A 23,527-nucleotide genomic window follows, 5' to 3' on the forward strand; every position below is an offset into this window, starting at 1 on the left:
AGCCATAAGCAAATCATTCACTACTTTGACTGAAGCTGTTTCTGTGCTGTGGTTTGGTCTAAAGCCAGACTGATATAAATCATTAGCATTATTTTTCTGTAGGAGAAAAGATAGCTGGCAAGCTTTTCCCAGGATCTTTGAATTGAATGGAAGATTTGAGATTGGTCTATAATTTCCTAAATCACTAGGTTCAAGATTTGGTTTCTTTAGAACAGGTCTAATAACAACATATCCAAGCCTAAGAAACGAGTCTAAGACATTTAACAGGGTGGTGCTAATCAGTGGTCGAATCTCCTTCAGGAATTTTGTAGGAATTGAGTCTAGAAGGCTAGCAGAGGATTTGCAGGAGGAAAATAAGCTCAAAAGTTTTGATTGTTTTATGAGAAGGAAAGATTCAAAGGTCACATTATCAGTATGCATAGGATGAGCAGGAGGCTGGCAGCTGTATGTAGCTACACACGTGCACTAGATGGTCTGTCTAATCTTAGTTATTTTACCATTAAAAATGTAATAAAGTCATCACTCCTAGAAGCTTGTGAGACCTGCGAGTTGAAGAATTCTGTGTTAACCTAGTCACAAATTCAAATAGGAATTTAGGATTATTTTTGTTCTCTTCAATTAGTCTGGAGAGATACACAGATCTCACAGTCATTAGTGTCTGTACCTAGAGAGGCTCTTTCCAGGCTGATCTGAAAAAATCTAGTTCAGTTGAGCCATTTGCACTCTAGCTTGCATGAAGCCTGTTTAAGTTCACGTGTATGATCAGAGAACCAGGGGACAGGTTCCATATCTCTATGCTTTATCTTCTTAAGTGGAGATACAAGATCTAGGTGCTGCAAGGCGATTTCTCCATGTTCGTTGTTACCCATTTAAGTTCATACGAGGCTTCAGATGTAAGGTTGATGGACTGTGGAAGTCGGTTGAGAAACGTTGTTGTAGTTAATGAGACAATTTAACGTCTGATACTGTACTTTGGAGATGGGGCTGAAGGGAGGCTATACTGTATATCAAACGTTAACAAGTAATGATCTGAAAGCAGAGGATTCTGTGGTATAATAGATATGTGTTCCAGCAGGACACTGTTGGGGAAAGCGCCCGGCGTTTCCACCCCAACTCCACCTTTTATGAGACAACACACTTTATAGTTTTTACTTGCAAGGGTACCCACACTCTCTGCAATGCAAACTACAGCAGAATGTGTTACAAAGGGTGGTTCCCCTTGACTCCTTTATTTATAGTCAGTGGGAGGCGCAAGAGTCATGCAGAATAGGGAGGTGAGAACAAGAAAAGTTTTTTACCTAAGTGTACAGCTGTTGAGCACATACTCAGGGTATGTGCAGCTAAATACTATTATTAATATAATCTAGAGTATGAGGTTAGAAGAAGACAAAATACTGTATATACATATTTACACTCATAGCTAATCATACAGGAATGATAACAAAATGATTAATAACAGTTTCTTCAACCTAACAGACACCATGGCTAAGAATCAAATCCAAGGTGTGGTTACAGGCATGAGTAGGCCGACTGCATTCTAACATACATCTACAGGGTCTAGAATAGCAGCAAATGTTGTTGTTAAAGGATCACTGTCATTCTCCGTGTGAATATTAAAATAGCCAACAATCATGGCTTTGGCAGTAGTGACCACCAGGTTTGCTAAAAAAATCTGCAAACTCCTTAAGAAAATTACTATAGACTAGACAATCTTTAAAAAATAGTTCTTGGAGGTTAGGGACCAGGTAGTGATTGGAGGTTAGGGACCAGGCAGTCTATACACAATAACAATGGTGATTGGAGGTGAAGAACTAGAATTGATTTGATTTGATTTGATTTGATGAAACCCTTTATTGCTGTTGCAATACACCATGTCACTAGTCACAGGTACCAGCGAAAAAACTGGCCATCAACCCGACCATACATATACACAAACATCACAGTAGGGGGTAGACCGGTCGGGAGACAGGGGAAGAGAGAAGAAAAGAAACAGAATAACATGAGGAGAGAGGAGGAGAATAAAAAAACAGCCCCCAGACTGTACTCCAGTGGGGAGGACATTGTGGGAACCGAAAAAAACACCTCAGCAACATAAGCACATGGTCACTACACCTTACAACATAAAAATGACACGACTTGCAACGGGTGGGGGAAAGGGGTGGTGGAGGTAGTCCAGCAGAGACAGACAGCCATCCGGTCCTGCAGCCATACAAGCGCTGGTCAACAGACCCGCCTGTTCACGCTGGGGGTATGAAGCGGCAAAGGTGTTGGATGGGGGGGAGGGTGCGGTAAGTCCTTGGGATCGGGGGAGAGGAATGCAAGAGAGTCTCACTGCCTTGTTCTTCAGGGGGAGTTGTTAGTTCAGCAGCGGCCTTGGCCGAGGCCAGTGCTGATTGGGGGGAGCCAAAACCTGATAGAATAGGTTTGTTTGGGTTTTTGTACGAGAAGCTGTAATTTCCAGCTTCACTAATGTCCACGCTGGTCTCTGCCATCCAATAAGTTTTGCAAAGCTGTGAGCTTCTCCATATCCAGTTTCACAGTCTGAGTGCTAACAGCTCTGCCCACTCCATCAATCATTCCGGCCAGCCTAGTGGGGCTTTGAGCGGCTGTCACCGTCTTCTTCAATCTTTGATAAACCAGGGCAATGCCTAATCCAATCAGCATAATACCTGTAATCATGGTTCCGAATAGGTAGATGTCTTCAATGTCCTCCACGGAAAGAGCTGCCAGGCACACGACCCTCCACCGCTCCCATCCGTCCATCGTGTAGGTTCCCCCGAACCTAGGCTTCTCGTCGAGAACATGGTGTCAATTGCGTTGAGAGACCAGCTGATCAAATCCATTGTTTTTCGTAGTTTGGAGAGCAGGGCTGAGAGAGTCTCTCAAGTATAAGACAGTAGACTAGATGAGACGAGAGGAAGTCAGCAAGACTAAGAAGAAAGATCACAATAAATCTGCAAACTCCTTAAGAAAATTACTATAGACTCGACAATCTTTAAAAAATAACAATGGTGATTGGAGGTTAGGGACCAGGCGGTCTATACACAATAATAATGGTGATTGGAGGTTGGGAACCAGGCGGTCTATACACAGTAACTATGGTGATTGGAGGTTAGGGACCAGGCAGTCTATATACAATAACAATGGTGATTGGAGGTGAAGAACTACGAAGAGATGAGTCAGCAAGACTAAGAAGAAGAATTTCAGATGTTCTAAAGCTATAAGCACTTTGCTCAGACATTCCTATGTTAGACTGAAATATTGCAGCAGCACCAGCACCTTTGCCATCTGGTCAAGGGTTATGCTGTAATCAGCTGGAGTAGATTCATTTAGTGCCATGAATTCATTCGGTCTAAGTCAGGTCTCTGTAAGGCATTAGGACCAAGACTAAAGTCAGTAATTATTTCATTTATCAGTAGCGCCTTAGAAGCCAGTTTTGAAGCCATTCAAAAGTTTTAGCTTTGCATTACACCTATTATCTAATAATGGATTTGGTTTAATTATTATTAAGTTATTATGACATCCATCCATTTTCCAAACCGCTTATCCTACTGGGTCGCGGGGGGTCCGGAGCCTATCCCGGAAGCAATGGGAACGAGGCAGGGAACAACCCAGGATGGGGGGCCAGCCCATCGCAGGGCACACTCACACACCATTCACTCACACATGCACTCCTACGGGCAATTTAGCAAGTCCCATTAGCCTCAGCATGTTTTTGGACTGTGAGGGGAAGCCGGAGTATCTGGAGGAAACCCCACGACAACATGAGGAGAACATGCAAACTCCACACACATGTGACCCAGGCGGAAACTCAAACCTGGGATCCAGAGGTGTGAGGCTACAGTGCTAACCACTGCACCACCATGCCGCCCCCATTATCACATACACTACGGTGGAATAGACCTCCACGATTAAAAGTGAGGGGAACAGACACAGTCCCAGTAAAATGAACCATAGGTGACGACTCTAAGCGACTAGCAGGCGGTTATGCCGGTTTGCCTGCTCTGGCTAGTCAGCGATTTGCCTGGAAACTATGAGCTATACTTTTGGAGAGGAGGTCGGCACCAGCCCGCGAGGGGTGAATACCGTCCCTCTTCAAAAGCCCAGGCCTACCCCCAAACATTTGTCAATTTTCTATATAACCCACACCGTTTATTGGGCACCATTCCGACAGCCAGCGGTGTAGCGACGATAATTTGCTGTATATTTCATTGCTTCGCCTAGCAGGGATGGGGCCAGAGCGCGTTACTGACACACACATCTTCCTCGTGTGACCCGCACAAGGGGCGAGAAACACAGCTCCCACCGTTAACCTAGCGAATCTCCACCAATATAGACGCTATTACCATTGCAGGCTATTTGAATAAAGGAACAATATTGGGGCTGATGAAAAATTTATTTGCGTAAAGCTAAAACACACCTAAGAAAATAATCACACTAGGACAACCAGCACTATAGTTCTCATGGGAACACAAAAGAAGAATATATTATAGACAAGTAAAATTATATTAAATCACACTTCACCCTTATAGACACAGCAACCCACATTCTGCCCCCACAGGAACTAACACTCGAGGTCCTAGGCAAAATACAACAAAACACCATCGACAAACACACAAAGTATTTAATTCCCACCCCTTAACTAGGCCCGCGAAATCAAAGACCAAATTACAACGAAGAAAAAAAAAAAATACATTGAGACAGAGGAAAAACCTTTTCTGGGCCCAGAATGCCGCTGGCGGAGTGTTAACACGCACCAGGCACAGGGATCACATCTACACCGGGCCCAAAATGCCGCTGGCGGAGTGTTAACACGCACCAGTCACAGGGATCACATCTACACCAGGCCCAGAATGCCGCTGGCGGAGTGTTAACACGCACCAGTCACAGGGATCACATCTACACCGGGCCCAGAATGCCGCTGGCGGAGTGTTAACATGCACCAGTCACAGGGATCACATCTACACCGGGCCCAGAATGCCGCTGGCGGAGTGTTAACACGCACCAGTCACAGGGATCACATCTACAACGGGCCCAGAATGCCGCTGGCGGAGTGTTAACACGCACCAGTCACAGGGATCACATCTACACCAGGCCCAGAATGCCGCTGGCGGAGTGTTAACACGCACCAGTCACAGGGATCACATCTACACCGGGCCCAGAATGCCGCTGGCGGAGTGTTAACACGCACCAGGCACAGGGATCACATCTACAACAGGCCCAGAATGCCGCTGGCGGAGTGTTAACATGCACCAGTCACAGGGATCACATCTACACCGGGCCCAGAATGCCGCTGGCGGAGTGTTAACACGCACCAGTCACAGGGATCACATCTACACCGGGCCCAGAATGCCGCTGGCGGGGTGTTAACACGCACCAGTCACAGGGATCACATCTACAACGGGCCCAGAATGCCGCTGGCGGAGTGTTAACACGCACCAGGCACAGGGATCACATCTACACCGGGCCCAAAATGCCGCTGGCGGAGTGTTAACACGCACCAGGCACAGGGATCACATCTACACCGGGCCCAGAATGCCGCTGGCGGAGTGTTAACACGCACCAGTCACAGGGATCACATCTACAACGGGCCCAGAATGCCGCTGGCGGAGTGTTAACACGCACCAGGCACAGGGATCACATCTACACCGGGCCCAAAATGCCGCTGGCGGAGTGTTAACACGCACCAGGCACAGGGATCACATCTACAACGGGCCCAGAATGCCGCTGGCGGAGTGTTAACACGCACCAGGCACAGGGATCACATCTACACCGGGCCCAAAATGCCGCTGGCGGAGTGTTAACACGCACCAGTCACAGGGATCACATCTACAACGGGCCCAGAATGCCGCTGGCGGAGTGTTAACACGCACCAGGCACAGGGATCACATCTACACCGGGCCCAAAATGCCGCTGGCGGAGTGTTAACACGCACCAGGCACAGGGATCACATCTACACCGGGCCCAAAATGCCGCTGGCGGAGTGTTAACACGCACCAGTCACAGGGATCACATCTACACCGGGCCCAGAATGCCGCTGGCGGAGTGTTAACACGCACCAGTCACAGGGATCACATCTACACCGGGCCCAGAATGCCGCTGGCGGAGTGTTAACACGCACCAGGCACAGGGATCACATCTACACCGGGCCCAAAATGCCGCTGGCGGAGTGTTAACACGCACCAGGCACAGGGATCACATCTACACCGGGCCCAAAATGCCGCTGGCGGAGTGTTAACACGCCCCAGGCACAGGGATCACATCTACACCGGGCCCAAAATGCCGCTGGCGGAGTGTTAACACGCACCAGTCACAGGGATCACATCTACAACGGGCCCAGAATGCCGCTGGCGGAGTGTTAACACGCACCAGTCACTGGGATCACATCTACAACGGGCCCAGAATGCCGCTGGCGGAGTGTTAACACGCACCAGTCACAGGGATCACATCTACAACGGGCCCAGAATGCCGCTGGCGGAGTGTTAACACGCACCAGGCACAGGGATCACATCTACACCGGGCCCAAAATGCCGCTGGCGGAGTGTTGACACGCACCAGGCACAGGGATCACATCTACACCGGGCCCAAAATGCCGCTGGCGGAGTGTTAACACGCACCAGGCACAGGGATCACATCTACACCGGGCCCAGAATGCCGCTGGCGGAGTGTTAACACGCACCAGTCACAGGGATCACATCTACACCGGGCCCAAAATGCCGCTGGCGGAGTGTTAACACGCACCAGGCACAGGGATCACATCTACACCGGGCCCAGAATGCCGCTTTAACGTCGATAAATGTAAGGTACTCCATGTAGGGGGCAGAAATATAAATTACAGGTATTTCATGGGTGTCACTGAAATAAAGGTAGCTGATCATGAGAAAGACCTTGGTGTGTATGTTGATGCTTCCATGTCCCATTCTCGCCAGTGTGGGGAAGCAATAAAAAAGGCCAATAGGATGTTGGGGTATATCTCCAGGTGTGTGGAGTTTAAGTCAAGGGAGGTAATGCTAAGATTATACAATTCCTTGGTGAGACCTCACCTAGAATATTGTGTGCAGGTTTGGTTACCATATCTTAAAAAGGACATTGTGGCCTTAGAAAAGGTGCAGCATAGGGCCACAAAAATGATTCCTGGTCTTAGAGGAATGTCATACGAGGAACGGTTACTTGAGCTAAATCTGTTCAGTCTCAAGCAAAGGAGACTGAGGGGGGACATGATCCAGGTATATAAGATTCTAACAGGTTTGGATGCTGTTCAACCAAATAGTTACTTCAGCATTAGTTTAAATACACGAACTCGTGGCCATAGGTGGAAATTAGCGGGAGAACATTTCAAGCTGGATTTAAGGAAGCACTTCTTTGCACAGCGCGTAGTCAGAGTATGGAATAGCCTTCCTGATAACGTAGTGCAAGCTGAATCCTTGGGTTCCTTTAAATCAGAGCTAGATAAGATTTTAACGACTCTGAGCTATTAGTTTAGTTCTCCCCAAGCGAGCTTGATGGGCCGAATGGCCTCCTCTCGTTTGTATAGTTCTTATGTTATGTTCTTATGTTTGTAAAGCCCTGTGGTTTAACAAGCTATATAAATTATGATTGATTGACTGCACACAATATTCTAGGCTTTTAAAAAATTCCCATGCCTCTTCAAAGGTTTTGCTGTTTAACTCCAACTAGTTTGCAGTTTCTAGCTTCAGTCTCATACCATTAAAGTTAGCCTTCCTAACATTGTATACTTTTCTTTTAGACTTTGCTCTTTGGACACTAAGATTAACCTCAAATTTAACCATGTTATGACGTGTCTGATTACGCTGATTACCGATAATATCGTCATATCACTCAGACCTAATTGGTGATTTGACATGATCCCAGGTATAACAATACAGGCAAAAAGGATTTTACTCATGGGATCAGGAATCCAAGTGCCAGTTGCTGCTGCATTAGCTGCTGTGGATGTTCACATCTCCCCCTTTCAGTGATACGTGTCGAGTGTAGGGACACCTGGCAGAGAGATGGCTAAGGACTGCACTGGAAGCTCTGGTCTGACTGTTATGGGAGGTTCACGTGCATCTTGCTGTCCATGTGTTCATATATATTCTGTGATTTTTGGCTGTAGCTTGTACTTAATGCTTTTACCTCTAGTTTTGAGCTAAGATGCGCTTACAATTAGTGATCATCTGACTGCAGCAAATTGCCAGGATGCACAAGACACTCTGCAGACTGTAATTCATTTTGAAATGTAAGCTGTGCTGCTAATTATATTGAAAACAAATGCAGATTGTAATGTTTGGTATTTAGCTAAAGTGTAGGATGTGTATATGTCTGTGTCTTAAAGTGTTTTCTGTTCCAGGCTGAACGGCTGTGATCTCATAGATAAACACTGTGAAATGCTGACTTCAGCTCTAAGATCAAACTCCTCACCCCTGAGAGAGCTGGACCTGAGTGACAATGACCTGCAGGATTCAGGAGTGAAGTTGCTCTCTGCTGGACTGGGGGATTCACACTGTAAACTGGAGATACTGAGGTCAGTATTACTGGGTATTCTGCACTGCATGCTGGAGATACTGAGGTTAGTATTACTGGGTATTCCACACTGTATGCTGGAGATACAGTAAAACCTCGGACTGCGAGTATAATTGGTTCCGGAAACGTGCTCATAATCCAAAGCACTCATATATCAAAGTGAATTTTCTCATTAGAAATAATGGAAACTCAGATGATTCGTTCCACAAGCCTGAGGTTTCACCCAGGGTAATACTATGATGATTCCCAAAATCTCATACGAGTAGTAACTAAGCACACAGGTTTAGTCAACTGAAGGGGCCAGAGACATGACTTGATACAATTATTTTATTACATTTAAAAGGAGAATAGTAATCCTACACTAAAGGCAATATAGATGCATCAAGCCGAGGCACCAATGTTGCCAACTAAGCAAGTTAAGGGGCATGAACTGATGGATGGACGAGGGACTCAGCACAGGCGGGACCTCTGTGAACATTCTGGTGATCACACACACACACAGACACACACACAGACACACACACACACACGTCACTCAGTGAGCTAATGCCGGTAATCTGCACTGCACACGCACACAACTGAAATTCACCACCACCAGCAGGGAGGATTCCGCTCTTGCAGCTCTAGGCTACTAACCCTGAAACACAAGCAGGGACATGAGACACGGGGTTAAAACAACCGTACACTTCCCTGGGCCTTAACGTCCATTACTGATACACCTAGAACAGCTTGTGCACCATTCCTACCCCGCCGCCCACTTTATATTAGAGACTAAACCCCGCCCCGGACTGAGGGGAGCCAATAAAATGCAAGCTGACCCAAACTTCCCACTTTGCTACACACAGTATAAAGAGGAGATAGTGAGCAATTAGCTAAGGGAAAGGGAGGAGGGGGCTGCCTTCTCTTAGACACTAAACTGTAATTCTTGAAATATTTATTAGAGCAGTCACATTTATGTAATACTGGTAATGGTGAGATGATATTATTTATTGGGGAGTATCTGTCTCTCTCTCTCTGCAGGCTGTCAGGCTGTAGAGTCACAGAAGAAGGCTGTTCTTCCCTGGCTTCAGCTCTGAGGTCAAACCCCTCACACCTGAGAGAGCTGGACCTGAGCTACAATCACCCAGGAGACTCAGGAGTGAAGCTGCTCTCTGCTGTACTGGAGGATCCCAGCTATAAATTGGAGAAGCTGAAGTGAGTACAGAATATGCATTTTACACAAAAGTAACTGGACACCAAGAAAACCCACAATGCATTTCAGCAGTTACATAATAAACAAACACAAACAGCTTCTTTTTTCTTATCCTACTTCCTTATATCCCACAATCTTATCAGCCCTCGATCCATATTAGAAATAATTAAGCAGTGAAGCAGGAAACATCCATTCAACTATATAAACCATGGAATACATTTGTGTAGCTCAGCAAATTTAACAGTACTGTTACAGTATTATAAAAATATAATGGACAGCAATCAGAATTGGGATGATTGTTAACATGACTTTTAGTAAATTGTTTTCTAAAAATGGCCCATATTCTCCTCATTAGAATACAGTGTGGCAGTGTAAAAAGTGGAATTAAAAGTGTTTCATTTTCCTAAGGGTGAACTGGTGTGAACTCACAGAGAAATGCTGTGAGGTGCTGGCTTCAGCTCTCAGATCAAACTCCTCACCCCTGAGAGAGCTGGACCTGAGTGACAATGACCTGCAGGATTCAGGAGTGAAGCTGCTCTCTGCTGGACTGGGGGATTCACACTGTAAACTGCAGATACTGAGGTCAGTATTACTGGGTATTCCACACTGTAAGCTGGGGATACTGAGGTCAGTATTTGACTGCTGCCTGACCTCATATCTGGACTCACATACCAGGAAACCATCAATTTATTTTTACTTTCACTGTAATTTAAGTTTCAAAACACAATTCCAGCTGTTTCAAGCAGTGGGCAGTTATATTGTAGTGTGGTATGAGTTTAAGGACATACAGGCAGCGATGGGTGACTGGACTGAAGCCTCAGTGAGGCAGACTTTATTAAAAATAAAAATGACAGCAGAAAGAGGAAAGTTTGGGGCGGCTGGTGGCAGTCAGCGGCGTCCTCATTCCGAGTCGGGGTCTCTGGGTGTGAGAGACGGGAGACGTGAGGGAGACACTGCTGTCTGTTCCCAGGCGAGGTGGGAGGAGAGAAAGCAGAACAAAAGGAGCGGAAGGCAGGGTAACGTGCAGCGATATCAGATTTTCACTTCATGATTATTGTGGCCAAATTCACAGCAATCATGTTATTGTGATATCGTGAAACTTTGAACATAATAGTTATAATGATGCAGAAACCAGTCAGATTCATCTTTAAATTTGTTCATTGTGTCTCCTCTCTTTTTTTGGCAAATGAGTTACATTCAAAATATGAGTGTATAGAGGTGCAGAGTCTGTAACCATGACTGTATAAAAGCACATGAAAAGAACAATTACACCCCCTAGTGGATGGTGGAGGGATAACCAGGGCTAAAGCCCCCTTCTGTTTACTGCTGATTTGCTCGTCCTGCAGACTGGGGTGTCTAAGACCCCGTCTTTTTCACAAAATCTTGTAGTGACACCATTAATATTTATTTTAAAGACATCAGGTTCATTTTAAATGTTATTTACTTTTTCTGTTTTTTATCTGATCCCACTGATTTGGAGTGAAATTAATTTGGGTACAACAAACGCAAAATATGCCAAACTTCATGTTTCTGTTCAGAGTGAACCAAAGCTATGAGGTGAGGTAAGGAGCATTCGCTGATCACAGTGCGTTGCTGCTCCCAATAAAGGGAGCCAGTAAAATGCAAGGGGAGCCAATAAAATGCAAGCTGACCCAAACTTCCCACTTTGCTACACACACTATAAAGAGGAGATAGTGAGCAATTAGCTAAGGGAAAGGGAGGAGGGGTCTACCTTCTCTTAGACACTAAACTGTAATTCTTTAAATATTTATTAGAGCAGTCACATTTATGTAATACTTGTAATGGTGAGATGATATTATTTATTGGGGAGTATCTGTCTCTCTCTCTCTGCAGGCTGTCAGGCTGTAGAGTCACAGAAGAAGGCTGTTCTTCCCTGGCTTTAGCTCTGAGGTCAAACCCCTCACACCTGAGAGAGCTGGATCTGAGCTACAATCACCCAGGAGACTCAGGAGTGAAGCTGCTCTCTGCTGTACTGGAGGATCCCAGCTGTAAACTGGAGAAGCTGAAGTGAGTACAGAGTGTGTGTCTGACACGCTACAGATACTTATGCATGTATGTGAAGAAGAGGCACCAATAAATAAATGGATACAGCAGGACTATGTCATTCTGCTTCTCCTGTAGTGTGGATCACGGTGGAGAGTGCAGGACCAGACCAGGCTTACAGAAATGTAAGTGTGTTTGCATGTTTTTATTAATAATACCATCAATATTATGTTATGGTTGTATTCACACAGGTTTTGTGATTAGTGTGGCTTTTTGCACTGTGTGAAGATGGATTTCCATGTTTGTGTTTCTGTGAGTTTCTGTGTCATTTTAGACAACATCCAAATGAGAGAAATAAAACATCGAAATCATCACCAAAACACTATCGATTCACACCCGCACTGCTAACAAATTGACTCCTGCACATCTGCACTTTACACACATACTCTGCTACAAGCATTTTTGCACTTCCGCCACTTATTTTTACATAAATATTAATGAGCCAGCAAATCATGCAGGGCTTAGCTCATGAATATTAATAAGATTTCCGGACCCACCCTGCTAAAAAAAAATTACGCCTGCGTGAGATGCGGGGCTCACGCCTCGAGGCAGCGGTGCCACGTCTGAGAGTCACGAGCGCGGTAGACACGCTTCACGGAAATAAGCCGATGCGTGTGAAATGCATTCAGAGCGGCTTTGCTGGGACTAAAGACCGTGTCAGACAATCGCTGCAAACACTGGATCCTCATAGAGCGCAACTCCGGCGCCGAAATCGTCTTCGGAGGCGTTTGTATCAGAATTCAGGTCCAAACCTTTATTAAATATCGCTTTAAATATGCAATAATATTACTTAAATTTAAATTACTTAAATTCTGTTATTGATGGCCATTTTCAAAGGTACACTCCCTGTAGAAAGACAGAGAGCAGCAAGGCGCCGCACGCGCATGATTTAGCGGTTAGAAGGAAAGACACTGACTTTTAGTATTAATATCTGGTGCCGTTTTGTGGTAAATATGCTTGTGATGAATATGTCCGATGAATGTCGCCGCTTTGTAATTTTATTTACCCGTAATTACGCTGTTAGTTTAGCTCGCGCCGCATTTTGGCGGCTCTTCCCGCCGGCGTCGCGCGCCGTCCGACATTTCCTGAGCTATTTCATAAACTTCAGTTCCCGCTTCGTTCGGCGCTGTTTTTATATTGTACAGAAACATAAAGTACAGGCGGCCTGATGGTATTAATAATTCTTCCTCCTGCCTACAGACTCCTGCCAGCTGACGCTGGACCCCAACACAGCAAACAGACGCCTGTCTCTGTCAGGGGGGAACAGGAAGGTGACATGGGGGGCAAAGCGGCCATATCCTGATCATCCAGAGAGATTTGATCACTGGCCCCAAGTTCTGTGCAGAGAGAGTCTGACTGGCCGCTGTTACTGGGAGGCTGAGTGGGATGGAGATGGAGCTGATATAGGAGTGACTTATAAAGGGATCGAGAGAAAAGGAAGGAGTGACTGTCTGCTTGGACACAATGACAAGTCATGGTGTCTGTACTGTAAACCTGACAGTTACTCTGTCTGGCACAATAAGAAACAGACTCTCATACTCATAGAGCCCTCAGGCTCCCGCAGAGTAGGAGTGTATCTGGACTGGGGGGCTGGTGCTCTGTCCTTCTACAGAGTCTCCTCTGATGGACTGACCCCCCTGTGCAGATTCTCCTCCTCATTCACTGAGTCCCTCTATCCAGGGTTTTTTGTTTATAGAAACTCCTCAGTGTTACTGTGACGTGTTGCTGGTTCTCCTGGCAAAAAGGTCAAATCTCTGCTTTTTAACCTTTATAATACTTTTTACTCTCAAATGTATGTTTGACAAAAATAAGTTTTTCTCTCTGACTAAAATGTAACTAAATGTAATCCTGATTGGGGGGGGGGCTTTCCCCCTCCCCTGTATATGTACATTTTATATATTTATGCCTATTTACTATATTACTGTACAATGACAATAAAGTCTTTCTGTTCTGTCCTATTAATGTCCTGGTTCAGCGTCACCCAAAGCATGACTGAGTAACATAATGAAACCACAGTCTGGTGGGTTAAGTTAAATACATTCACTTTTTACTAATAGAATTAGAGTAAATCAGTGTAAATAACTATTTAACTGCAGACATAAAAGAAATGAAAAACACTGGAAAATATAATTATATCCTGTTACTACTCTGGGTCAGTGGATTAAAGCAAATAAAATTATATTAAATAATTATTTGATTAAATAAAATTTGTTTTATGGAATAATTACCCCCCACCCCAATGTACTGTAATAGGTCTGCTTACCCCCCTGTCGGACAGAAGGGGCAGGTGCCCAGACCCCCTTGCCACCCTCACCCCACTGTGAAAAGTCTGCTTACGCCCCCTTAGGACAGAAGGGGCAGGTGCCCAGGCCCCCTTGCCACCCCCACCCCACTGTAAAAGGTCTGCTTTCGCCCCCGTCAGACAGAAGGGGCAGGTACCCAGGCCCCCTTGCCACCCCCACCCCAGTGTAAAAGGTCTGCTTACGCCCCCGTCGGACTGGAGGGGCAGGTGCCCATGCCCCCTTGCCACCCCCACCCCCCTGTGAAAGGTCTGCTTACGTCCCCATCGGACAGAAGGGGCAGGTATCCAGTCACCCTTGCCCTCCCCACCCCACTGTGAAAGGTCTGCTTACGCCCCCGTCGGACTGGAGGGGCAGGTGCCCATGCCCCCTTGCCACCCCCACCCCCCTGTGAAAGGTCTGCTTTCGCCCCCGTCGGACTGGAGGGGCAGGAGCCCATGCCCCCTTGCCACCCCCACCCCCCTGTGAAAGGTCTGCTTTCGCCCCCGTCGGACTGGAGGGGCAGGTGCCCAGGCCCCCTTGCCACCCCCACCCCCCTGTGAAAGGTCTGCTTACGCCACCATAGGACAAAAGGGGTTGGTGACCAGGCACCCTTACCACCCCCACCCCACTGTAAAAGGTCTGCTTTCGCCCCCGTCGGACTGGAGGGGCAGGTGCCCATGCCCCCTTGCCACCCCCACCCCCCTGTGAAAGGTCTGCTTACGTCCCCATCGGACAGAAGGGGCAGGTATCCAGGCCCCCTTGCCACCCCCACCCCACTGTAAAAGGTCTGTTTACGTCCCTGTCGGACAGGAGGGGCAGGTGCCCAGGCCCCCTTGCCACCCCCACCCCACTGTAAAAGGTCTGTTTACGTCCCTGTCGGACAGGAGGGGCAGGTGCCCAGGCCCCCTTGCCACCCCCACCCCACTGTAAAAGGTCTGTTTACGTCCCTGTCGGACAGGAGGGGCAGGTGCCCAGGCCCCCTTGCCACCCCCACCCCACTGTAAAAGGTCTAATTACGCCCCCGTCGGACTGGAGGGGCAGGGATCCAGGCCCCCTTGCCACCCCCATCCCACTGTAAAAGGTCTGCTTTCGCCCCCGTCGGGCAGAATGGGCAGGTACCCAGGCCCCCTTGCCACCCCCACCCCAGTGTAAAAGGTCTGCTTTCGCCCCCGTCGGACAGAAGGGGCAGGTACCCAGGCCCCCTTGCCACCCCCACCCCAGTGTAAAAGGTCTGCTTACGTCTCCGTTGGATAGTAGGGGCAGGTACCCAGGCCCCCTTGCCACCCCCACCCCACTGTAAAAGGTCTGCTTTCGCCCCCGTCGGACAGAAGGGGCAGGTACCCAGGCCCCCTTGCCACCCCCACCCCAGTGTAAAAGGTCTGCTTACGTCTCCGTTGGATAGTAGGGGCAGGTACCCAGGCCCCCTTGCCACCCCCACCCCACTGTAAAAGGTCTGCTTTCGCCCCCGTCGGACAGAAGGGGCAGGTACTCAGGCCCCCTTGCCACCCCCACCCCACTGTAAAAGGTCTGGTTTCGCCCCCGTCGGACTGGAGGGGCATGTGACCAGACGCCCTTGCCACCCCCACCCCACTGTAAAAGGTCTGCTTTCGCCCCCGTCGGACTGGAGGGGCAGGTATCCAGTCACCCTTGCCCTCCCCACCCCACTGTGAAAGGTCTGCTTACGCCCCCGTCGGACAGGTGGGGCAGGTGCCCAGACCCCCTTGCCACCCCCACCCCACTGTAAAAGGTCTGGTTACGCCCCCATAGGACAAAAGGGGCAGGTGCCCAGGCCCCCTTGTCACCCCCACTCCACTGTAAAAGGTCTGCTTACGCCCCCATAGGACAAAAGGGGCAGGTACCCAGGCCCCCTTGCCACCCCCACCCCACTGTAAAAGGTCTGCTTTCGCCCCCGTCGGACTGGAGGGGCAGGTATCCAGTCACCCTTGCCCTCCCCACCCCACTGTAAAAGGTCTGCTTACGTCCCCATCGGACTGGAGGGGCAGGTGCCCAGGCCCCCTTGCCACCCCCACCCCACTGTAAAAGGTCTGCTTATGCCCCATTTGGACAGGAGGGGCAGGTCCCCAGGCCCCCTTGCCACCCCCACCCCATTGTAAAAGGTCTGCTTATGCCCCATTTGGACAGGAGGGGCAGGTGCCGAGGCCCCCTTGCCGCCCCCACCTCACTGTAAAAGGTCTGCTTTCGCCCTCTTCGGACAGTAGGGGCAGGTGCCCAGGCACCCTTGCCACCCCCACCCCACTGTAAAAGGTCTGCTTTCGCCCCCGTCGGACAGGAGGGGCAGGTGCCCAGGCCCTCTTGTCACCCCCACCCCACTGTAAAAGGTCTGCTTACCTCCCCGTTGGATAGGAGGGGCACCTGCCCAGCCCCCCTGCCACCCCCACACCACTGTAAAAGGTCTGCTTACACCCCCTTCGGCCAGGAGGGGCTGGTGCCCAGGCACCCTTGCCACCCCCACCCCACTGTAAAAGGTCTGCTTTCGCCCTCGTCGGACAGGAGGGGCAGGTGCCCAGGCCCTCTTGCCACCCCCACCCCACTGTAAAAGGTCTGCTTACGCCCCCATAGGACAAAAGGGGTTGGTGACCAGGCACCCTTGCCACCCCCACCCCACTGTAAAAGGTCTGCTTTCGCCCCCGTCGGACAGGAGGGGCAGGTGCCCAGGCCCTCTTGTCACCCCCACCCCACTGTAAATGGTCTGCTTACCTCCCCGTTGGATAGGAGGGGCACCTGCCCAGCCCCCCTGCCACCCCCACACCACTGTAAAAGGTCTGCTTACACCCCCTTCGGCCAGGAGGGGCTGGTGCCCAGGCACCCTTGCCACCCCCACCCCACTGTAAAAGGTCTGCTTTCGCCCTCGTCGGACAGGAGGGGCAGGTGCCCAGGCCCTCTTGCCACCCCCACCCCACTGTAAAAGGTCGGCTTACGCCCCCATAGGACAAAAGGGGTTGGTGACCAGGCACCCTTGCCACCCCCACCCCACTGTAAAAGGTCTGCTTTCGCCCCCGTCGGACAGAAGGGACAGGTACTCAGGCCCCCTTGCCACCCCCACCCCACTGTAAAAGGTCTGCTTTCGCCCCCGTCGGACTGGAATAGCAGGTGCCCAGGCCCTCTTACCACCCCCACCCCACTGTAAAAGGTCTGCTTTCGCCCCCGTCGGACAGAAGGGACAGGTACTCAGGCCCCCTTGCCCTCCCCACCCCATTGTGAAAGGTCTGCTTACGCCCCCGTCGGACAGGTGGGGCAGGTGCCCAGACCCCCTTGCCACCCCCACCCCACTGTAAAAGGTCTGGTTACGCCCCCATAGGACAAAAGGGGCAGGTGCCCAGGCCCCCTTGTCACCCCCACTCCACTGTAAAAGGTCTGGTTATGCCCCCATAGGACAAAAGGGGTTGGTGACCAGGCACCCTTGCCACCCCCAACCCACTGTAAAAGGTCTGCTTACGTCCCCATCGGACTGGAGGGGCAGGTGCCCAGGCCCCCTTGCCACCCCCACCCCACTGTAAAAGGTCTGCTTTCGCCCCCGTCGGACTGGAGGGGCAGGTGCCCAGGCCCTCTTGTCACCCCCACCCCACTGTAAAAGGTCTGCTTACCTCCCCGTTGGATAGGAGGGGCACCTGCCCAGGCCCCCTTGCCACCCCCACCCCACTGTGAAAGATTTGCTTACGCCCCCGTTGGACAAGAAGGGCAGGTGCCCAGGCCCCCTTGCCACCCCCACCCCACTGTAAAAGGTCTGCTTTCGCCCCCTTCGGACTGGAGGGGCAGGTGCCCAGGCCCTCTTGCCACCCCCACCCCACTGTAAAAGGTCTGCTTTCGCCCCCGTCGGACTGGAGGGGCAGGTGCCCAGGCCCCCTTGCCACCCCCACCCCACTGTAAAAGGTCTGCTTTCGCCCCATTTGGACAGGAGGGGCAGGTCCCCAGGCCCCCTTGCCACCCCCACCCCACTGTAAAAGGTCTGCTTTCGCCCTCTTCGGACAGGAGGGGCAGGTGCCCAGGCACCCTTGCCACCCCCACCCCACTGTAAAAGGTCTGCTTATGCCCCATTTGGACAGGAGGGGCAGGTCCCCAGGCCCCCTTGCCACCCCCACCCCACTGTAAAAGGTCTGCTTTCGCCCCCGTCGGACAGGAGGGGCAGGTGCCCAGGCCCTCTTGTCACCCCCACCCCACTGTAAAAGGTCTGCTTACCTCCCCGTTGGATAGGAGGGGCACCTGCCCAGCCCCCCTGCCACCCCCACACCACTGTAAAAGGTCTGCTTACACCCCCTTCGGCCAGGAGGGGCTGGTGCCCAGGCACCCTTGCCACCCCCACCCCACTGTAAAAGGTCTGCTTTCGCCCTCGTCGGACAGGAGGGGCAGGTGCCCAGGCCCTCTTGCCACCCCCACCCCACTGTAAAAGGTCTGCTTACGCCCCCATAGGACAAAAGGGGCAGGTACTCAGGCCCCCTTGCCACCCCCACCCCACTGTAAAAGGTCTGGTTACGCCCCCATAGGACAAAAGGGGCAGGTGCCCAGGCCCCCTTGTCACCCCCACTCCACTGTAAAAGGTCTGGTTATGCCCCCATAGGACAAAAGGGGTTGGTGACCAGGCACCCTTGCCACCCCCACCCCTCTGTAAAAGGTCTGCTTACGTCCCCATCGGACTGGAGGGGCAGGTGCCCAGGCCCCCTTGCCACCCCCACCCCACTGTAAAAGGTCAGCTTTCGCCCCCGTCGGACTGGAGGGGCAGGTGCCCAGGCCCCCTTGCCACCCCCACCCCACTGTGAAAGATTTGCTTACGCCCCCGTTGGACAAGAAGGGCAGGTGCCCAGGCCCCCTTGCCACCCCCACCCCACTGTAAAAGGTCTGCTTTCGCCCCCTTCGGACTGGAGGGGCAGATGCCCAGGCCCCCTTGCCACCCCCACCCCACTGTAAAAGGTCTGCTTTCGCCCCCGTCGGACTGGAGGGGCAGGTGCCCAGGCCCCCTTGCCACCCCCACCCCACTGTAAAAGGTCTGCTTTCGCCCCCGTCGGACTGGAGGGGCAGGTGCCCAGGCCCCCTTGCCACCCCCACCCCACTGTAAAAGGTCTGCTTTCGCCCCCGTCGGACTGGAGGGGCAGGTGCCCAGGCCCCCTTGCCGCACCCACCTCACTGTAAAAGGTCTGCTTACGCCCCATTTGGACAGGAGGGGCAGGTCCCCAGGCCCCCTTGCCACCCCCACCCCACTGTAAAAGGTCTGCTTATGCCCCATTTGGACAGGAGGGGCAGGTGCCCAGGCACCCTTGCCACCCCCACCCCACTGTAAAAGGTCTGCTTATGCCCCATTTGGACAGGAGGGGCAGGTGCCCAGGCACCCTTGCCACCCCCACCCCACTGTAAAAGGTCTGCTTATGCCCCATTTGGACAGGAGGGGCAGGTGCCCAGGCACCCTTGCCACCCCCACACCACTGTAAAAGGTCTGCTTACACCCCCTTCGGCCAGGAGGGGCTGGTGCCCAGGCACCCTTGCCACCCCCACACCACTGTAAAAGGTCTGCTTACACCCCCTTCGGCCAGGAGGGGCTGGTGCCCAGGCACCCTTGCCACCCCCACCCCACTGTAAAAGGTCTGCTTACACCCCCTTCGGCCAGGAGGGGCTGGTGCCCAGGCACCCTTGCCACCCCCACCCCACTGTAAAAGGTCTGCTTTCGCCCTCGTCGGACAGGAGGGGCAGGTGCCCAGGCCCTCTTGCCACCCCCACCCCACTGTAAAAGGTCTGCTTACGCCCCCATAGGACAAAAGGGGTTGGTGACCAGGCACCCTTGCCACCCCCACCCCACTGTAAAAGGTCTGCTTTCGCCCCCGTCGGACAGAAGGGGCAGGTACTCAGGCCCCCTTGCCACCCCCACCCCACTGTAAAAGGTCTGCTTTCGCCCCCGTCGGACTGGAATACCAGGTGCCCAGGCCCTCTTACCACCCCCACCCCACTGTAAAAGGTCTGCTTTCGCCCCCGTCGGACTGGAGGGGCAGGTATCCAGTCACCCTTGCCCTCCCCACCCCACTGTGAAAGGTCTGCTTACGCCCCCGTCGGACAGGTGGGGCAGGTGCCCAGACCCCCTTGCCACCTCCACCCCACTGTAAAAGGTCTGGTTACGCCCCCATAGGACAAAAGGGGCAGGTGCCCAGGCCCCCTTGTCACCCCCACTCCACTGTAAAAGGTCTGCTTACGCCCCCATAGGACAAAAGGGGTTGGTGACCAGGCCCCTTTGCCACCCCCACCGCCCTGTGAAAGGTCTGCTTACGTCCCCATCGGACTGGAGGGGCAGGTATCCAGTCACCCTTGCCACCCCCACCCCACTGTAAAAGGTCTGCTTTCGCCCCCGTCGGACTGGAGGGGCAGGTGCCCAGGCCCCCTTGCCACCCCCACCCCACTGTAAAAGGTCTGCTTTCGCCCCCGTCGGACTGGAGGGGCAGGTGCCCAGGCCCCCTTGCCGCCCCCACCTCACTGTAAAAGGTCTGCTTACGCCCCATTTGGACAGGAGGGGCAGGTCCCCAGACCCCCTTGCCACCCCCACCCCACTGTAAAAGGTCTGCTTTCGCCCTCTTCGGACAGGAGGGGCAGGTGCCCAGGCACCCTTGCCACCCCCACCCCACTGTAAAAGGTCTGCTTATGCCCCATTTGGACAGGAGGGGCAGGTCCCCAGGCCCCCTTGCCACCCCCACCCCACTGTAAAAGGTCTGCTTACGCCCCCATAGGACAAAAGGGGTTGGTGACCAGGCACCCTTGCCACCCCCACCCCACTGTAAAAGGTCTGCTTACGCCCCCATAGGACAAAAGGGGTTGGTGACCAGGCACCCTTGCCATCCCCACCCCACTGTGAAAGATTTGCTTACGCCCCCGTTGGACAAGAAGGGCAGGTGCCCAGGCCCCCTTGCCACCACCACCCCACTGTAAAAGGTCTGCTTTCGCCCCCGTCGGACTGGAGGGGCAGGTGCCCAGGCCCTCTTGTCACCCCCACCCCACTGTAAAAGGTCTGCTTACCTCCCCGTTGGATAGGAGGGGCACCTGCCCAGGCCCCCTTGCCACCCCCACCCCACTGTAAAAGGTCTGCTTTCGCCCCCGTCGGAGTGGAGGGGCAGGTGCCCAGGCCCCCTTGCCACCCCCACCCCAATGTAAAAGGTCTGCTTTCGCCCCCGTCGGACTGGAGGGGCAGGTGCCCAGGCCCTCTTGCCACCCCCACCCCACTGTAAAAGGTCTGCTTTCGCCCCCGTCGGACTGGAGGGGCAGGTGCCCAGGCCCCCTTGCCGCCCCCACCTCACTGTAAAAGGTCTGCTTACGCCCCATTTGGACAGGAGGGGCAGGTGCCCAGGCACCCTTGCCACCCCCACCTCACTGTAAAAGGTCTGCTTATGCCCCATTTGGACAGGAGGGGCAGGTCCCCAGGCCCCCTTGCCACCCCCACCCCACTGTAAAAGGTCTGCTTTCGCCCTCTTCGGACAGGAGGGGCAGGTGCCTAGGCACCCTTGCCACCCCCACCCCACTGTAAAAGGTCTGCTTATGCCCCATTTGGACAGGAGGGGCAGGTGCCCAGGCCCTCTTGTCACCCCCACCCCACTGTAAAAGGTCTGCTTACCTCCCCGTTGGATAGGAGGGGCACCTGCCCAGGCCCCCCTGCCACCCCCACACCTCTGTAAAAGGTCTGCTTACACCCCCTTCGGCCAGGAGGGGCTGGTGCCCAGGCACCCTTCCCACCCCCACCCCACTGTAAAAGGTCTGCTTACGCCCCCGTTGGACAAGAAGGGCAGGTGCCCAGGCCCCCTTGCCACCCCCACCCCACTGTAAAAGGTCTACTTTCGCCCCGGTCGGACCGGAGGGGCAGGTGCCCAGGCCCCCTTGCCACCCCCACCCCACTGTAAAAGGTCTGCTTTCGCCCCCGTCGGAGTGGAGGGGCAGGTGCCCAGGCCCCCTTGCCACCCCCACCCCACTGTAAAAGGTCTGCTTTCGCCCCCGTCGGACTGGAGGGGCAGGTGCCCAGGCCCCCTTGCCGCCCCCACCTCACTGTAAAAGGTCTGCTTACGCCCCATTCGGACAGGAGGGGCAGGTCCCCAGACCCCCTTGCCACCCCCACCCCACTGTAAAAGGTCTGCTTTCGCCCTCTTCGGACAGGAGGGGCAGGTGCCCAGGCACCCTTGCCACCCCCACCCCACTGTAAAAGGTCTGCTTATGCCCCATTTGGACAGGAGGGGCAGGTCCCCAGGCCCCCTTGCCACCCCCACCCCACTGTAAAAGGTCTGCTTTCGCCCTCTTCGGACAGGAGGGGCAGGTGCCCAGGCACCCTTGCCACCCCCACCCCACTGTAAAAGGTCTGCTTATGCCCCATTTGGACAGGAGGGGCAGGTGCCCAGGCCCCCTTGCCGCCCCCACCCCACTGTAAAAGGTCTGCTTTCGCCCTCTTCGGACAGGAGGGGCAGGTGCCCAGGCACCCTTGCCACCCCCACCCCACTGTAAAAGGTCTGCTTTCGCCCTCTTCGGACAGGAGGGGCAGGTGCCCAGGCACCCTTGCCACCCCCACCCCACTGTAAAAGGTCTGCTTATGCCCCATTTGGACAGGAGGGGCAGGTCCCCAGGCCCCCTTGCCACCCCCACCCCACTGTAAAAGGTCTGCTTACGCCCTCTTCGGCCAGGAGGGGCTGGTGCCCAGGTCCCCCTTGCCACCCCCACCCCACTGTAAAAGGTCTGCTTACGCCCCCATAGGACAAAAGGGGTTGGTGCCCAGGCACCCTTGCCACCCCCACCCCACTGTAAAAGGTCTGCTTATGCCCCATTTGGACAGGAGGGGCAGGTCCCCAGGCCCCCTTGCCACCCCCACCCCACTGTAAAAGGTCTGCTTACACCCCCTTCTGCCAGGAGGGGCTGGTGCCCAGGCACCCTTGCCACCCCCACCCCACTGTAAAAGGTCTGCTTTCGCCCTCGTCGGACAGGAGGGGCAGGTGCCCAGGCCCTCTTGTCACCCCCACCCCACTGTAAAAGGTCTGCTTTCGCCCTCTTCGGCCAGGAGGGGCTGGTGCCCAGGTCCCCCTTGCCACCCCCACCCCACTGTAAAAGGTCTGCTTACGCCCCCATAGGACAAAAGGGGTTGGTGACCAGGCACCCTTGCCACCCCCACCCCACTGTAAAAGGTCTGCTTACTCCCCCATAGGACAAAAGGGGTTGGTGACCAGGCACCCTTGCCATCCCCACCCCACTGTGAAAGGTCTGCTTTCGCCCCCGTCGGACTGGAGGGGCAGGTGCCCAGGCCCTCTTGTCACCCCCACCCCACTGTAAAAGGTCTGCTTACCTCCCCGTTGGATAGGAGGGGCACCTGCCCAGGCCCCCTTGCCACCCCTACCCCACTGTAAAAGGTCTGCTTTCGCCCCCGTCGGAGTGGAGGGGCAGGTGCCCAGGCCCCCTTGCCACCCCCACCCCACTGTAAAAGGTCTGCTTTCGCCCCCGTCGGACT

At 53.1% G+C, this 23,527-nt stretch overlaps 2 protein-coding genes across 9 annotated transcripts in view; both read left to right on the forward strand.

Annotated features, from left to right (window-relative positions):
• Positions 1 to 13,737, forward strand: part of LOC125726958 (NACHT, LRR and PYD domains-containing protein 3-like) — a 41,678-nt gene extending 27,941 nt beyond the window's left edge. The window contains exons 10-15 of the mRNA XM_049003498.1: positions 8,351 to 8,524; positions 9,544 to 9,717; positions 10,124 to 10,297; positions 11,570 to 11,743; positions 11,858 to 11,904; positions 12,980 to 13,737. Of these exons, the coding sequence (XP_048859455.1) occupies positions 8,351 to 8,524; positions 9,544 to 9,717; positions 10,124 to 10,297; positions 11,570 to 11,743; positions 11,858 to 11,904; positions 12,980 to 13,497 (1,261 nt within the window). The 3' untranslated portion in view covers positions 13,498 to 13,737. The remainder of the gene's footprint in view (positions 1 to 8,350; positions 8,525 to 9,543; positions 9,718 to 10,123; positions 10,298 to 11,569; positions 11,744 to 11,857; positions 11,905 to 12,979) is intronic.
• Positions 1 to 23,527, forward strand: part of LOC125726955 (NACHT, LRR and PYD domains-containing protein 3-like) — a 143,498-nt gene that overhangs the window by 23,533 nt on the left and 96,438 nt on the right. The gene's annotated exons all lie outside the window — the stretch shown is intronic.

The sequence above is a fragment of the Brienomyrus brachyistius genome, unplaced genomic scaffold (genome assembly GCF_023856365.1).
Source record: "Brienomyrus brachyistius isolate T26 unplaced genomic scaffold, BBRACH_0.4 scaffold81, whole genome shotgun sequence".
NCBI classification, from domain to species: domain Eukaryota; kingdom Metazoa; phylum Chordata; class Actinopteri; order Osteoglossiformes; family Mormyridae; genus Brienomyrus; species Brienomyrus brachyistius.